The following is an 18,538-nucleotide window of genomic DNA, read 5'->3' as shown; positions in this document are numbered from 1 at the left end:
TCAGCAGACAGTATCACACAGGATAGGATTAGATGCAAGGCACAGCAGTCAGTATCACACAGGAGAGGATTAGATACACGGCTCAGCAGACAGTATCACACAGGAGAGGATTAGATACAAGGCTCAGCAGACAGTATCACACAGGATAGGATTAGATACACGGCTCAGCAGTCAGTATCACACAGGATAGGATTAGATACAAGGCTCAGACAGTGTCACACAGGATAGGATTAGATACAAGGCACAGCAGTCAGTATCACACAGGAGAGGATTAGATACACGGCTCAGCAGACAGTATCACACAGGAGAGGATTAGATACAAGGCTCAGCAGACAGTATCACACAGGATAGGATTAGATACACGGCTCAGCAGTCAGTATCACACAGGATAGGATTAGATACAAGGCACAGCAGTCAGTATCACACAGGAGAGGATTAGAAACACGGCTCAGCAGTCAGTATCACACAGGAGAGGATTAGATACACGGCTCAGCAGTCAGTATCACACAGGATAGGATTAGATACACGGCTCAGCAGTCAGTATCACACAGGAGAGGATTAGATACACGGCTCAGCAGTCAGTATCACACAGGATAGGATTAGATACACGGCTCAGCAGTCAGTATCACACAGGATAGGATTAGATACACAGCTCAGCAGACAGTATCACACAGGATAGGATTAGATACACAGCTCAGCAGACAGTATCACACAGGATAGGATTAGATACACGGCTCAGCAGTCAGTATCACACAGGAGAGGATTAGATACACGGCTCAGCAGTCAGTATCACACAGGATAGGATTAGATACACGGCTCAGCAGTCAGTATCACACAGGATAGGATTAGATACAAGGCTCAGCAGTCAGTATCACACAGGAGAGGATTAGATACAAGGCTCAGCAGACGGTATCACACAGGAGAGGATTAGATACACAGGTCAGCAGACGGTATCACACAGGAGAGTATTAGATACACAGATCAGCAGACGGTATCACACAGGAGAGGATTAGATACACGGCTCAGCAGTCGGTATCACACAGGAGAGGATTAGATACACGGCTCAGCAGTCAGTATCACACAGGAGAGGATTAGATACACGGCTCAGCAGTCAGTATCACACAGGAGAGGATTAGATACACAGGTCAGCAGTCAGTATCACACAGGATAGGATTAGATACAAGGCTCAGCAGTCAGTATCACACAGGAGAGGATTAGATACACGGCTCAGCAGTCAGTATCACACAGGAGAGGATTAGATACACAGCTTAGCAGTCAGTATCACACAGGATAGGATTAGATACACGGCTCAGCAGTCAGTATCACACAGGATAGGATTAGATACAAGGCTCAGCAGTCAGTATCACACAGGAGAGGATTAGATACAAGGCTCAGCAGACGGTATCACACAGGAGAGGATTAGATACACAGGTCAGCAGACGGTATCACACAGGAGAGGATTAGATACACAGATCAGCAGACGGTATCACACAGGAGAGGATTAGATACACGGCTCAGCAGTCGGTATCACACAGGAGAGGATTAGATACACGGCTCAGCAGTCAGTATCACACAGGAGAGGATTAGATACACAGCTTAGCAGTCAGTATCACACAGGAGAGAATTAGATACACAGCTCAGCAGTCAGTATCACACAGGATAGGATTAGATACAAGGCTCAGCAGTCAGTATCACACAGGAGAGGATTAGATACAAGGCTCAGCAGACGGTATCACACAGGAGAGGATTAGATACACAGGTCAGCAGACGGTATCACACAGGAGAGGATTAGATACACAGATCAGCAGTCGGTATCACACAGGAGAGGATTAGATACACGGCTCAGCAGTCGGTATCACACAGGAGAGGATTAGATACACGGCTCAGCAGTCGGTATCACACAGGAGAGGATTAGATACACGGCTCAGCAGTCAGTATCACACAGGAGAGGATTAGATACACAGGTCAGCAGTCAGTATCACACAGGATAGGATTAGATACAAGGCTCAGCAGTCAGTATCACACAGGAGAGGATTAGATACACGGCTCAGCAGTCAGTATCACACAGGAGAGGATTAGATACACAGCTTAGCAGTCAGTATCACACAGGATAGGATTAGATACACGGCTCAGCAGTCAGTATCACACAGGATAGGATTAGATACACGGCTCAGCAGTCAGTATCACACAGGAGAGGATTAGATACACAGGTCAGCAGTCAGTATCACACAGGATAGGATTAGATACAAGGCTCAGCAGTCAGTATCACACAGGAGAGGATTAGATACACGGCTCAGCAGTCAGTATCACACAGGAGAGGATTAGATACACAGCTTAGCAGTCAGTATCACACAGGATAGGATTAGATACACGGCTCAGCAGACAGTATCACACAGGAGAGGATTAGATACAAGGCTCAGCAGACGGTATCACACAGGAGAGGATTAGATACACGGCTCAGCAGTCGGTATCACACAGGAGAGGATTAGATACACGGCTCAGCAGACAGTATCACACAGGAGAGGATTAGATACACAGGTCAGCAGACGGTATCACACAGGAGAGGATTAGATACACGGCTCAGCAGTCGGTATCACACAGGAGAGGATTAGATACACGGCTCAGCAGTCAGTATCACACAGGAGAGGATTAGATACACGGCTCAGCAGTCGGTATCACACAGGAGAGGATTAGATACACGGCTCAGCAGTCGGTATCACACAGGAGAGGATTAGATACACGGCTCAGCAGTCGGTATCACACAGGAGAGGATTAGATACACGGCTCAGCAGTCAGTATCACACAGGAGAGGATTAGATACACAGCTTAGCAGTCAGTATCACACTGGAGAGGATTAGATTCAGAGATGCTTGTTATCTACCAATCACGTTTCTGCTTTCACACTTTCATCAGCATGTGACTGTAAGCAGTGATGTGATTGGTTGCTGTAGTGACCACAGTTCATATCACAGCCGCGGTCGCCATAGGAACCATAAATATGGCCGTGCTCCCAACTATTGGGCAACGCCCGAGCCACGCGCACAGGTCGGTTGGTTGTTTCCATGGTAACCGTTGGACACGTGGCTGTCGGTTGCAGACGTTGGGCTGAGGCCATTTTGTTGTAGCTCACACCCTGTGAGGCGGAGTATGAGCGCGGCTGCAGCAGGAGCCCGGCCGGCTGCCGCCTGCACACGGGGTACCTGAGGGGGGCGCTGCAGTGCGGGGTGGTCGTACAGTGGTGGATGGGGAGGGAGACAGAATACCGAGCTGGGCCCCGGCCTGGTGAAATGCATCCTGGGAGACCCGTCCCCTGCGCACACTTGTCCCAGAATGCTTTGCGCAGAGCTGCCCCTCCCCTGTAACCCCTCATGAGGGCCCTTGGGTTATGTCGTGTTGGACTACAAGTCCCAGCAAACACAATGTGAAGTATAAATGGTGAATACATAAAGAAATGACAGGCCAAGCGCACCACCGGCCGCAGGGCATGCTGGGAGTTGTAGTTTTCTGCAGCCCACGAGGGGTTCGGGGGCAGATGTTGCGGAGTAGGGTAGTGGTACATGGAGAGTCGTCATAGAGACTGCAGCCATGGCTGTTGTGAAGTGACCTGTTTCTTGCCTCTCAGGTTGACGCCGCCATGGCCTGTCCGTTGTGTGCGGGGCTTCGGCTCTGTGTGCGCCATCACCCTCCGCTGGTCACCTTCCTCCTGTGTCTGGCCACGCTCGCCGTCACCTTCCTGTGTTTTGGGTCCTACCTGCGTTTGTATCCCGTGACAGACGACGATTTTACTAAGGTAAAGTACGAAATCTGTGCGAGGCGTCTAATGACGAGCGAATCCACTGCACCGAACCCTCTGCTGTGACACTGACAGGGAGCAGAGGTCGTACACTGCACTCCACTGAGTCACTGATAGGGAGCAGAGGTCGTACACTGCACTCTCTGATTCACTGACGGGGAGCAGAGGTCGTACACTGCACTCACTGAGTCACTGATAGGGAGCAGAGGTCGTACACTGCACTCTCTGAGTCACTGACGGGGAGTAGAGGTCGTACACTGCACTCACTGAGTCACTGACAGGGAGTAGAGGTCGTACACTGCACTCACTGATTCACTGACAGGGAGCAGAGGTCGTACACTGCACTCACTGAGTCACTGACAGGGAGTAGAGGTCGTACACTGCACTCACTGAGTCACTGACAGGGAGCAGAGGTCGTACACTGCACTCACTGAGTCACTGACGGGGAGTAGAGGTCGTACACTGCACTCACTGAGTCACTGACAGGGAGCAGAGGTCGTACACTGCACTCACTGAGTCACTGACGGGGAGTAGAGGTCGTACACTGCACTCACTGAGTCACTGACAGGGAGCAGAGGTCGTACACTGCACTCACTGAGTCACTGACGGGGAGCAGAGGTCGTACACTGCACTCACTGAGACACTGACAGGGAGCAGAGGTCGTACACTGCACTCACTGAGTCACTGACGGGGAGTAGAGGTCGTACACTACGCTCACTGAGTCACTGATAGGGAGCAGAGGTCATACACTGCACTCCACTGAGTCACTGACAGGGAGCAGAGGTCGTACACTGCGCTCTCTGATTCACTGACGGGGAGCAGAGGTCGTACACTGCACTCACTGAGTCACTGATATGGAGCAGAGGTCGTACACTGCACTCACTGAGTCACTGATATGGAGCAGAGGTCGTACACTGCACTCACTGATTCACTGATATGGAGTAGAGGTCGTACACTGCACTCACTGAGTCACTGATATGGAGCAGAGGTCGTACACTGCACTCACTGAGTCACTGATATGGAGCAGAGGTCGTACACTGCACTCACTGATTCACTGATATGGAGTAGAGGTCGTACACTGCACTCACTGAGTCACTGATATGGAGTAGAGGTCGTACACTGCACTCTCTGATTCACTGACGGGGAGCAGAGGTCGTACACTGCACTCACTGAGTCACTGACGGGGAGCAGAGGTCGTACACTGCACTCTCTGATTCACTGACGGGGAGCAGAGGTCGTACACTGCACTCACTGAGTCACTGACGGGGAGTAGAGGTCGTACACTGCACTCACTGAGTCACTGACAGGGAGCAGAGGTCGTACACTGCACTCACTGAGTCACTGACAGGGAGCAGAGGTCGTACACTGCACTCACTGAGTCACTGACGGGGAGTAGAGGTCGTACACTGCACTCACTGAGTCACTGACAGGGAGCAGAGGTCGTACACTGCACTCACTGAGTCACTGACAGGGAGCAGAGGTCGTACACTGCACTCACTGAGTCACTGACGGGGAGCAGAGGTCGTACACTGCACTCACTGAGTCACTGACGGGGAGCAGAGGTCGTACACTGCACTCACTGAGTCACTGACGGGGAGTAGAGGTCGTACACTACGCTCACTGAGTCACTGATAGGGAGCAGAGGTCATACACTGCACTCCACTGAGTCACTGACAGGGAGCAGAGGTCGTACATTGCGCTCTCTGATTCACTGACGGGGAGCAGAGGTCGTACACTGCACTCACTGAGTCACTGATATGGAGCAGAGGTCGTACACTGCACTCACTGAGTCACTGATATGGAGCAGAGGTCGTACACTGCACTCACTGATTCACTGATATGGAGTAGAGGTCGTACACTGCACTCACTGAGTCACTGATATGGAGTAGAGGTCGTACACTGCACTCACTGAGTCACTGATATGGAGTAGAGGTCGTACACTGCACTCACTGAGTCACTGACAGGGAGCAGAGGTCGTACACTGCGCTCTCTGATTCACTGACGGGGAGCAGAGGTCGTACACTGCGCTCTCTGAGTCACTGATAGGGAGCAGAGGTCGTACACTGCACTCACTGAATCACTGACAGGGAGTAGAGGTCTTACACTGCAGTCACTGATGGGTAGCAGAGGTCGTACGCTGCACTCACTGAGTCACTGACGGGGACTAGAGGTCGTACACTGCACTCACTGAGTCACTGACGGGGAGTAGAGGTCGTACACTGCACTCACTGAGTCACTGACGGGGAGTAGAGGTCTTACACTGCACTCACTGAGTCACTGACGGAGAGTAGAGGTCGTACACTGCACTCACTGAGTCACTGACGGGGAGTAGAGGTTGTACACTGCGCTCTCTGATTCACTGATAGGGAGCAGAGGTCGTACACTGGAGTCACTGATGGGGAGCAGAGGTCGTACACTGCGCTCTCTAAGTCACTCATAGGGAGCAGAGGTCGTACACTGCACTCACTGAGTCACTGATGGGGAGCAAAAGTCGTACACTGCGCTCTCTGATTCACTGACGGGGAGCAGAGGTCGAACACTGCGCTCTCTGATTCACTGACGGGGAGCAGAGGTCGAACACTGCACTCACTGAGTCACTGATGGGGACTAGAGGTCGTACACTGCACTCACTGAGTCACTGACGGGGAGTAGAGGTCGTACACTGCACTCACTGAGTCACTGACGGGGAGTAGAGGTCTTACACTGCACTCACTGAGTCACTGACGGAGAGTAGAGGTCGTACACTGCACTCACTGAGTCACTGACGGGGAGTAGAGGTTGTACACTGCGCTCTCTGATTCACTGATAGGGAGCAGAGGTCGTACACTGGAGTCACTGATGGGGAGCAGAGGTCGTACACTGCGCTCTCTAAGTCACTCATAGGGAGCAGAGGTCGTACACTGCACTCACTGAGTCACTGATGGGGAGCAAAAGTCGTACACTGCGCTCTCTGATTCACTGACGGGGAGCAGAGGTCGAACACTGCACTCTCTGATTCACTGACGGGGAGCAGAGGTCGAACACTGCACTCTCTGATTCACTGACGGGGAGCAGAGGTCGTACACTGCGCTCTCTGATTCACTGACGGGGAGCAGAGGTCGAACACTGCGCTCTCTGATTCACTGACAGGGAGCAGAGGTCGTACACTGGAGTCACTGATGGGGAGCAGAGGTCGTACACTGCACTCACTGAGTCTGATGGGGAGCAAAGGTCGTACACTGCGCTCTCTGATTCACTGACGGGGAGCAGAGGTCGAACACTGCACTCTGATTCACTGACGGGGAGCAGAGGTCGTACACTGCACTCACTGAGTCACTGACGGGGAGTAGAGGTCGTACACTGCGCTCTCTGATTCACTGACAGGGAGCAGAGGTCGTACACTGGAGTCACTGATGGGGAGCAGAGGTCGTACACTGCACTCACTGAGTCACTGATGGGGAGCAAAGGTCGTACACTGCGCTCTCTGATTCACTGACGGGGAGCAGAGGTCGAACACTGCACTCTGATTCACTGACGGGGAGCAGAGGTCGTACACTGCACTCTCTGATTCACTGACGGGGAGCAGAGGTCGTACACTGCACTCTCTGATTCACTGACGGGGAGCAGAGGTCGTACACTGCACTCTCTGATTCACTGACGGGGAGCAGAGGTCGTACACTGCACTCTCTGATTCACTGACGGGGAGCAGAGGTCGTACACTGCACTCTCTGATTCACTGACGGGGAGCAGAGGTCGTACACTGCACTCTCTGATTCACTGACGGGGAGCAGAGGTCGTACACTGCACTCTCTGATTCACTGACGGGGAGCAGAGGTCGTACACTGCACTCTCTGATTCACTGACGGGGAGCAGAGGTCGTACACTGCACTCTCTGATTCACTGACGGGGAGCAGAGGTCGTACACTGCACTCTCTGATTCACTGACGGGGAGCAGAGGTCGTACACTGCACTCTCTGATTCACTGACGGGGAGTAGAGGTCGTACACTGCACTCACTGAGTCACTGACGGGGAGTAGAGGTTGCACACTACGCTCTCTGATTCACTGACGGGGAAAACAAAAAGCAAAAAGCACAAATATCCTGAAATAAAAAGTAAAAAATAAACTGCAAATAATGCATAAAAGTAATAATAATAATAATAATAAGGGTATTTAGTAAACATAATTTTGATCAAAATAACGTACAAGCCATCCCGCCACGTCACGGCAACCCTTGTGGGACAGTCCTACTCTAGTATTTATATGCATTATTTGCAGTTTATTTTTTACTTTTTATTTCAGGATATTTGTGCTTTTTGTTTTCACTGGTTAATGGTCATGTGTCAATATGCACTTACATTGTGCATTCACATTAATTTACTTTATCAGTTCACTGATGGGGAGCAGAGGTCGTACACTGCGCTCTCTGATTCACTGATAGGGAGCAGATGTCGTACACTGCGCTCTCTGATTCACTGATATAGAGTAGATGTCGTACACTGCGCTCTCTGATTCACTGATAGGGAGCAGAGGTCGTACACTGCGCTCTCTGATTCACTGATAGGGAGCAGATGTCGTACACTGCGCTCTCTGATTCACTGACATGTAGCAGATGTCGTACACTGTGGTCTCTGATTCACTGATAAGTATCAGAGGTCGTACACTGCGCTCTCTGATTCACTGGCATGTAGCAGATGTCGTACACTGCGCTCTCTGATTCACTGACATGTAGCAGATGTCGTACACTGCGCTCTGATTCACTGACATGTAGCAGATGTCGTACACTGCGCTCTGATTCACTGACATGTAGCAGATGTCGTACACTGCGCTCTCTGATTCACTGACATGTAGCAGATGTCGTACACTGCGCTCTCTGATTCACTGACATGTAGCAGATGTCGTACACTGCGCTCTCTGATTCACTGACATGTAGCAGATGTCGTACACTGCGCTCTCTGATTCACTGACATGTAGCAGATGTCGTACACTGCGCTCTCTGATTCACTGACATGTAGCAGATGTCGTACACTGCGCTCTCTGATTCACTGACATGTAGCAGATGTCGTACACTGCGCTCTCTGATTCACTGACATGTAGCAGATGTCGTACACTGCGCTCTCTGATTCACTGACATGTAGCAGATGTCGTACACTGCGCTCTCTGATTCACTGGCATGTAGCAGATGTCGTACACTGCGCTCTCTGATTCACTGATAGGGAGCAGAGGTCGTACACTGCGCTCTCTGATTCACTGATAGGGAGCAGATGTCGTACACTGCGCTCTCTGATTCACTGGCATGTAGCAGATGTCGTACACTGCGCTCTCTGATTCACTGACATGTAGCAGATGTCGTACACTGCGCTCTCTGATTCACTGATAGGGAGCAGAGGTCGTACACTGCGCTCTCTGATTCACTGATAGGGAGCAGAGGTCGTACACTGCGCTCTCTGATTCACTGACATGTAGCAGATGTCGTACACTGCGCTCTCTGATTCACTGATAGGGAGCAGAGGTCGTACACTGCGCTCTCTGATTCACTGGCATGTAGCAGATGTCGTACACTGCGCTCTCTGATTCACTGATAGGGAGCAGATGTCGTACACTGGGCTCTCTGATTCACTGATAGGGAGCAGAGGTCGTACACTGCACTCTCTGATTCACTGATATAGAGTAGATGTCCTACACTGCGCTCACTGATTCACTGATAGGGAGCAGAGGTCGTACACTGCGCTCTCTGATTCACTGACATGTAGCAGATGTTGTACACTGCGCTCTCTGATTCACTGACATGTAGCAGATGTTGTACACTGCGCTCTCTGATTCACTGATAGGGAGCAGAGGTCATACACTGTGCTCTCTGATTCACTGATATAGAGTAGATGTCGTACACTGTGCTCTCTGATTCACTGATAGGGAGCAGAGGTCGTACACTGTGCTCTCTGATTCACTGATAGGGAGCAGATGTACACTGGGCTCTCTGATTCACTGATCGTGTGCAGATGTCGTACACTGCGCTCTCTGATTCACTGATAGGGAGCAGAGGTCATTCACTGCGCTGTTATGAATGAGTCACCGGAGGAGGAAAAAACAAAAATGCAAGCTAAGTCCAGAAAACCGTAGAGGTTCGTAGCTAGCGGATTGCAGACCCCTGATCCTATTCACAACAACTAACAGTAGCCGTGGAGCGTTCCTACGGTGGTCCTAGACACCTCGTCACAGCTGGAGAACTAAATAAGCCTAAAGAAAGGGGAAATCTAAACTGCCCCAGAGCAGACCCCAAAGCAGTAGACAGCCCCCAACATGTATTGTCGATGAAAACACTAGCACAGACAGAAAGACAGGCAGAGCAAACGATGGGGCCCAACTAACTAGATAGGACAGAAAAGATGCTGGCTGCAATCCGCAAAAACCCTACCAAAAATGTCCCAACACATCTGATAGGAAAAGCGGCCCTGAAGTCACTAGACTTCAAAATCCCTATATCAGCACTCCGATATATTCTGAAGACAGAGCAAAAGAGATTAAACCGATCAGGGACAAAATGGAAATTCAGCAAAGCCCCAGCCGGGGCTGGCAGAACACAAAACTAAGCAAATCAGACAAAATCTCATGGAACAATAACAGAGCAAAACTTAGCTTTAGAAGACAGGAACTGAACTGAAGGCCAGAGCTCAGAGCAGAGAAATCACCAGCAACCCTACAGGGCGTCGGCTGCCTTATATCCACTCAGAGATTCCTAATGTCCAATTGCAATCCACCTGTTCAGGTGACAGGTCTCTCCCATCCAAATCAGTTTCTGCTGGTGAAAGGAGGTGGTGAGAGAGTTCATCGGACATCAAAGGTGAACGAGAAAATGAGCTCACAACACTGCGCTCTCTGATTCACTGATAGGGAGCAGAGATCGTACACTGCGCTGTCTGATTCACTGATATGGAGTAGATGTCGTACACTGCGCTCTGATTCACCGATAGGGAGTAGAGGTCGTACACTGCGCTCTCTGATTCACTGATAGGGAGCAGAGGTCGTACACTGCGCTCTCTGATTCACTGATAGGGAGCAGAGGTCGTGCACTGCGCTCACTGATAGGGAGCAGAGGTCGTACACTGCGCTCTCTGATTCACTGATAGGGAGCAGAGGTCGTACACTGCGCTCTCTGATTCACTGATAGGGAGCAGAGGTCGTACACTGCGCTGTCTGATTCACTGATATGGAGTAGAGGTCGTACACTGCGCTCTGATTCACTGATAGGGAGTAGAGGTCGTACACTGCGCTCTCTGATTCACTGATATGGAGTAGAGGTCGTACACTGCGCTCTCTGATTCACTGATAGGGAGCAGAGGTCGTAAACTGCGCTTACTGATTCACTGATATGGAGTAGATGTCGTGCACTGCGCTCACTGATTCACTGATAGGGAGCAGAGGTCGTACACTGCGCTCTCTGATTCACTGATAGGGAGCAGAGGTCGTACACTGCGCTCTCTGATTCACTGATAGGGAGCAGAGGTCGTACACAACGCTCACTGATAGGGAGCAGAGGTCGTACACTGCACTTGCTGATTCACTGATAGGGAGCAGAGGTCTTACACTGCACTCTCTGATTCACTGACAGGGAGCAGAGGTCATACACTGCGCTCTCTGATTCACTGACAGGGAGCAGAGGATCTACATTGGTCTCACTTACAAAATGTTCTCTATATTTCTTCAGGATTTCGACACCGTCCTACAGACGCTGAGTGCTCATCCCATCTGTCCTCAGCACAATGTCACCGGCCTCCCGACCTCGCATCCGGCAGCTATCGGCTCAGCCGCAGACCACGAAGATCATGATAATGTGTCCGTGTTGGCCGGGGTAACTCTGACACCACCAGGGAATCATAGCGGCCTGCGTATCTGGGCGAGAGCCGGCCAGCTCGGGATGACAGGTCACTATCCTTACCACCACCATCATCTTTGCTACTACCAGCACCATCATCATTACTGCAATAACTATACTCACCATCATCATCACTACCATCACCATCATCATCATTACTACTACCTCTATCCTCATTATAATCATTACTACCATCTCTATCCTCATCATTGCTACCACCTCTATCCTCATCATCATCATTACTACCACCTCTATCCTCATCATTACTACCACCTCTATCATCATCATCATTACTACTACCTCTATCCTCATTATAATCATTACTACCACCTCTATCCTCATCATTACTACCACCTCTATCCTTATCATCATCATTGCTACCACCTGTACTCTCATGATCATCATTGCTACCACCTGTACTCTCATCATCATCATTGCTACCACCTGTACGCTCATCATCATCATTGCTACCACCTGTACTCTCATGATCATCATTGCTACCACCACTATCCTCATCATCATCATTACTACCACCTGTACTCTCATGATCATCATTACTACCACCTGTACTCTCATGATCATCATTGCTACCACCTCTATCCTTATCATCATCATTGCTACCACCTGTACTCTCATGATCATCATTGCTACCACCTGTACTCTCATCATCATCATTGCTACCACCTGTACTCTCATGATCATCATTGCTACCACCACTATCCTCATCATCATCATTACTACCATCATTATCCTCACCACAATCATTATTACTTCCACCTCTTTCATCATCGTCATTACTATACCACTATCCTTACCACTAGCATTACTATTACCACCACTATCCTCACCACCACCAACATCATCTCTTATCTGCATTATTACTACCACCTCTATCCTCATCATCATCATTACTACCACCACTATCCTAATCATCATCATTGCTACCACCACTATTCTCATTATCCTCATTACTACCACCTTTATTCTCATCATCATCATTACTACCACCTCTATTCTCATCATCATTACTGCCACCAATATTCTCATCATCATCATTATTACTACCACCACTATTCTCATCATCATCATTACTACCACCTTTATTCTCATCATCATCATTACTACCACCTCTGTCCTCATCATCATTACTGCCACCACTATTCTTATCATCATCATTATTACTACCACCTCTATCCTCATCATCATCATTACTACCACCATTATCCTCACCACAATCATTATTACTTCCACCTCTTTCATCATCGTCATTACTATACCACTATCCTTACCACTATCATTACTATTACTACCACTATCCTCACCACCACCAGCATCATCATGTCTTTGCCCCTGGGCTGTGACTCCTGGTGGCTGCCACTCATTTTTCTGGTTTGTGATCTCAGACCCCGTCTCACTGTATTGATTTCCCGCAGGTCCGGGCACAGACTCCCCCATACTGATCACAGTCACCTCCAGCTGGGGGTCCGCACAGTGTAATGACAGTGACGCCGATTGCTACAGAAAGTTGTGTGTGATAGTGAGCGGTCCACGGTCCGTTTTACCGCAGAAGTGGTGAGTGACCTCTCAGCCGGCGGTGTTGGACCTCCTAGTTGTGTTTGTAGGTAAAAATTATGGGATGCCCTTGTCCTGTCTCAGGGTGTTGTTTCTGTGGAGATAAGTAGAGCCTGATGTGTTTGCAGCCACTTATCTCCCCTGCTTTACATAAATAACCTGTATGTGCAGACTGAAGATGGAGGCGTAATATCAGACTATATGGCGGAACTGCCTCTGCCAATCCTCAGACACCGTGCACATTCACCACCAACCGTCTCCATGCAGGTCGTCCTTCCAGTGTTCTGCCGTGAACCCCAGTGGACACCAACTACCTCCAGAACTGTATGTGGGGGAGACGGAAACTGGCGTCACCTCCGAGTGTTACAGCCTGAAGTATAGAAGAGACCCAGGGCTGAAAGCCATGATGTCTACGGTGAGACACTACATATGGTCACTTGGGGTGCAGGATAATGACACTGACACTTGGGGTAAAGGATAATTATACTGACACTCGGGGTACAGAACAGTGACTCTGACAGTCGGGGTAAAGGAAAATTACACGGGGTACAGGATGGATGACCCTGACACTTGGGGTACAGGATTTTGATACACTCATGGTGCAAAATAATGATACTGACTTTCGTGCATAATAATGATACTGATACTCTGGGTTCAGGATAATGACACTTGGGGTACAGGATGATGATACTGACACCCTGGGTACAGGATAATGACGCTTACACTTGGGGTACAGGATAATGACACTGACACTCGGGGTACAGGGTAGTGACGCTTACACTTGGGGTACAGGCAGCGTTGGACTGGAGTGGCTGGAGCCCACCCTACAGCTATATGCAGATATCTGTTAGCCATCATCTCTGTTATAGTGGCTCCTGCACATCTGCTGTGCATCACCATAACTGGGATGTACAATTTACGGTAGTTTACATTAAAGGGTTCTATGCGTAAAACAAGTTGTCACCAATCCATGGGCTCCACATGATAGTTGATAACTTATTGATCGTTTAAGTCCGACCATTGGAAACCGCACCGATTGGAAGAATTGGAAAGTTTTATCCCTGACAGGACAGTTTTCTCTCCATTTTAAAATTGAGCGGCAGGTGGGATGTCTGTCCGCAGCTCCATTCATCATCTTTGGGGCTTCAAGAAAAAAACAAGAGCAGCGCTCACAGCCACTGAGGGAATGAATGGCTCAGTGGTCGTGTCACACATGCCGCTCTAGTCTAATGGGTATAAAAGCTCCACATTCTGTCAATCAGTGCGGGTCCCAGAAGTCGGACCCCCACCAATCAATAAGTTATCACTTATCCTGCGGAGAGGGGATTTTCACTGGAGAACCCCTGTAAGTGCATCTTGTTCCAAGTATTTAATCACTAAAGGAATTAAATCATCTCCTAATTAATTTCAGAGAGAACAAATGACCACCATACATAACATAATTCACTATACCAAGACCAATAGTATCACATACAAGGTAGAAATTCCGCCACACCGTGACCAGACCACATATTACAACATTGTGATCGAATATTACAATACTGATCATTAATAAACACCACAATGCTAGCAGCACTGTTATTACCACCGGTTACATTATCCACAGGAGCGCTATATATGGTGTATAGGTAATACAGTGAACATCGATGACATACACAGGAGCTCTGTGTATAGTGTACAGATAACACAGGGATCACCAGTGACATTATACACAGGAGCTCTGTATATAGTGCATAGTGTACAGGTAATACAGGGATCACCAGTGACATACGCAGGAGCTCTGTATATACAGTAGTGTATATTGTACAGGTAATACAGGGATCACCAGTGACATTATACACAGGAGCTCTGTATATAGTGTACAGGTAATACAGTGATCACCAGTGTCAGTATACAGGTAAGGCCGGTTTCACATTAGCGCTTTTTCAGCGAGCGCACGGCCGAGGGTAGCTCCGCCCCCGAGCCGGCTCTCTGCCCGGCGTGCCCGCCCCTTCCTTGTAGCGCTGCCTCCTAGCGGACAGCGGCGCCTGCGATCGGCGCACCCTATCTTTAGCATAGGGTGCGCCGATCGTGCGCAGGCCGTGCGCTAGTTGCGCTTTGACCTGCGCTGCGCACTTTTGACGGTGCGCCGTGCGCGCCAAAATCAAACTTTTCGGATTTTGGCGCGCACGGCGCACCGTCAAAAGTGCGCAGCGCAGGTCAAAGCGCAACTAGCGCACGGCCTGCGCACGATCGGCGCACCCTATGCTAAAGATAGGGTGCGCCGATCGCAGGCGCCGCTGTCCGCTAGGAGGCGGCGCTACAAGGAAGGGGCGGGCACGCCGGGCAGAGAGCCGGCTCGGGGGCGGAGCTACCCCCGGCCGTGCGCGCGCTGAAAAAGCGCTAATGTGAAACCGGCCTAATATAGTGATCCCCAGTGACACTATACACAAGAGCTCTGTAAATAATGTCAATGTACAGGTAATACAGTGATCACCATTGACGTCTGTAGTTGAAGTCCTTTACCTTCGCTTTTCTGCTTCATCTGGCACCGATTACCATCACTTTTTCCAGCCAGGACTTGTCTCTGTAGAAAATAAGACAGTTATCAATAGGCATTCACTTCCAGAGCACATCTCCCACTTATTCCCCGACTTATGCACAACACCAAATGACGAAAAAAAGCGACATAGTGCCCTCCTGCACAGTAACAAGGCCCTCCTTTTGTTCCACTCAATGGAAGACCGTATCCTCAAAAGTAAATTATATTACAGCAGTATTGTCCCCTTATTGACCCCTACAGTAAGTATGTCTTCCACTTACCGCCATAAACTAAAAATGTAGGTTCCTAATTTTGGCCTCCATACAGTAACTAAGTCCCTTAATCTGGCCCCATTAATTAATATCCCCCATCTTGGGCCCTTATGTCTCCAGTCTCTGACCTCCATGTCCCTGGTCCTTGGCTTTTACATCCATGGCCCTCATGTCCGTGGCCCCCGTGTCTCTGGTCCGTGGCCTCCATGTCACTCGCCCCTCTGGTCTGTGGTCCTCATGCTCCTGGTAGATAGCCCCCATGTTACTAGACCCCTGGTCTGTGACCCCCTTGTCCCTGGTCTGTGGCCCTCATGTTCATGGCCAAGCATCATGCTGCATCCACAAAAGAATAAGAAAAAAATTCTTCTTGCTTCTTGGTGTCCTCTTCCTTCAGATCTAGCACAGTCAAGTCAAAATGGCTTCCGACCTATCAGAGGCTGGAAGCTGACGTCAGTGCACCTGTTGAGGTCTCTTTCATGCACCACCTGAAACTGGATCACTGACTTCAGCCGGCGACTGCTACTGCGACTTTCTGCACCGCAATACATTTCATCTGAATGTGCGTCCTTGGACACACATTCAGTTGAAATCAGCAGGACCCCTCTATGTCCTACTCGGAGGCATGTCAAGGACCTGGGCCCACCTGAGAATCATCCAGTGTTCCGGTTCTCCAGTCCGACCTTGGGTACAGGATAGTGACACTGACACTTGGGGTGCAGGATAGTGACGTTGACACTTGGGATAGAAGATGATGACGGTGATGCTCGGGTAGAGGATTGTGATGCTGACGCTCGGGGTGCAGGATAGTGACGCTGACACTTGGGGTGCAGGATGGTGACGCTGACACTTGTGGTAGAGGATAGTGACGCTGACACTCTGGGTAGAGGATAGTAACGTTGACACTCGGGGTGTAGGATAGTGACCCTGACACTCGGGGTGCAGGATAGTGACGCTGACGCTTGGGGTGCAGGATAGTGACGCTGACGCTTGGGGTGCAGGATAGTGACGCTGACGCTTGGGGTGCAGGATAGTGACGCTGACACTCGGGGTGCAGGATAGTGACGCTGACACTCGGGGTGCAGGATAGTGACGCTGACACTCGGGGTGCAGGATAGTGATCCTGACACTCGGGGTAGAGGATAGTGACGCTGACACTCGTGGTAGAGGATAGTGACGCTGACGCTCGTGGTAGAGGATAGTGACGCTGATGCTCGTGGTAGAGGATAGTGACGCTGACGCTCGGGGTGCAGGATAGTGACGCTGACGCTCGGGGTGCTGGATAGTGACGCTGACACTCGGGGTGCTGGATAGTGACGCTGACACTCGGGGTGCTGGATAGTGACGCTGAAACTGGGGGTGCTGGATAGTGACGCTGACACTCGGGGTGCTGGATAGTGACGCTGACACTCGGGGTGCTGGATAGTGACGCTGACACTGGGGGTGCTGGATAGTGACGCTGACACTCGGGGTGCTGGATAGTGACGCTGACACTCGGGGTGCTGGATAGTGACGCTGACATTCGGGGTGCTGGATAGTGACGCTGACACTCGGGGTGCTGGATAGTGACGCTGACACTGGGGGTGCTGGATAGTGACGCTGACACTGGGGGTGCTGGATAGTGACGCTGACACTGGGGTGCTGGATAGTGACGCTGACACTGGGGGTGCTGGATAGTGACGCTGACACTCGGGGTGCAGGATAGTGATGCTGACACTCTGATAGAAGATAGTGACGCTGACGCTCAGGGTGCAGAATAATGATGCTGATACTTGGGGGCTACGATGTGATTCGCTGTGTTGCTCTCTATCAGGAGGACTCTGCCGTGGTGTCGGGGCGCCTGCTGTCTGCGGTGCTGGTTTGCTTCCTCATTGTCCTCCTGCTGATTGTGGTCGGTGGCTGCTGGAGTTCCTCCCTGAAGGATAAGAGGACCCCTGGGCCGGGGCTGCTCTGACGGACACTTTCTCCAGATCTCATTTTCATTTTGGGTGCTAAAATAAATTCTTTCCCCCTGGAGAGGCGTGGGCTGATTTCTCTCACAGACACCATGTATCGTGTACGCTAGAGATGCACGGCGTCTGGTGATGACCCCACCTCACGGGACTGGGGTCTGTGTCTGACTGTGCCTGTCAGCGCCGGCGGCTCCTGGAGGCTGACATAGGCGGACGCTGCCTCCGGTCTCCTCTCGGGGTGATCGCCCCAATCACTGCTGGTGCAATACCGGAGGAGCGTCCATCAGCGCCCCTGTAAGTAACGCGATGATGGAATGCCAAGGGCCTGCAGACGACGCCATAATGGAGTCTCCAGCCACAGAATGGGATGTTCACTATATGCAGTAGTAAATGAATGAAATTTCAATGTTTTTTTTTTTCTTGTTTTCCATTACATTATATATACAACAATTATCGAGAACTACAACTTGGCCCTCAAAAAAAAAAAAAAAAAAGAAATTCTCGGAAGAAAATAAAGTACTGGTTCTGTAAGGGTTAATCACAGACGGTGCCCTTCTCTAAAGCTTTGTTTTGTTTTCAT

At 50.2% G+C, this 18,538-nt stretch overlaps 1 protein-coding gene across 2 annotated transcripts; it reads left to right on the top strand.

The window, feature by feature from the left end:
* Window positions 1-3,040: 3,040 nt before the first annotated feature.
* Window positions 3,041-18,456, top strand: TMEM219 (transmembrane protein 219). 2 transcript variants are annotated; one of them, XM_073547395.1, is made up of 6 exons: window positions 3,041-3,196; window positions 3,623-3,790; window positions 11,477-11,693; window positions 13,078-13,216; window positions 13,484-13,631; window positions 17,820-18,456. In XM_073547395.1, exons 2-6 carry the CDS (start codon window positions 3,635-3,637, stop codon window positions 17,958-17,960), a joined length of 801 nt encoding a protein of 266 aa, XP_073403496.1. In that variant the 5' UTR covers window positions 3,041-3,196; window positions 3,623-3,634; the 3' UTR covers window positions 17,961-18,456. The 2 variants fall into 2 exon arrangements, with proteins under 2 accessions (XP_073403496.1, XP_073403495.1); XM_073547394.1 differs by lacking the exon at window positions 3,041-3,196 and adding an exon at window positions 3,289-3,435.
* The last annotated feature ends 82 nt before the right edge of the window (window positions 18,457-18,538 follow it).

This window comes from Dendrobates tinctorius, unplaced genomic scaffold (assembly GCF_039654945.1).
Source record: "Dendrobates tinctorius isolate UK_male_01 unplaced genomic scaffold, ASM3965494v1 ptg000152l, whole genome shotgun sequence".
Taxonomy (NCBI): Eukaryota; Metazoa; Chordata; class Amphibia; order Anura; family Dendrobatidae; genus Dendrobates; species Dendrobates tinctorius.
The sequence above is the reverse complement of the archived record's forward strand: the minus strand, read 5'-3'. Positions and strand labels throughout refer to the sequence as shown.

What these genes read in the sequence shown, in the direction of transcription:
- TMEM219 (XM_073547394.1), top strand. An exon ending in CAGACGACGATTTTACTAAG is followed by an intron (nt 3,791 to 11,476) that starts GTAAAGTACGAA and finishes ATATTTCTTCAG; the next exon opens with GATTTCGACACCGTCCTACA. An exon ending in TCCGTTTTACCGCAGAAGTG is followed by an intron (nt 13,217 to 13,483) that starts GTGAGTGACCTC and finishes GTCTCCATGCAG; the next exon opens with GTCGTCCTTCCAGTGTTCTG.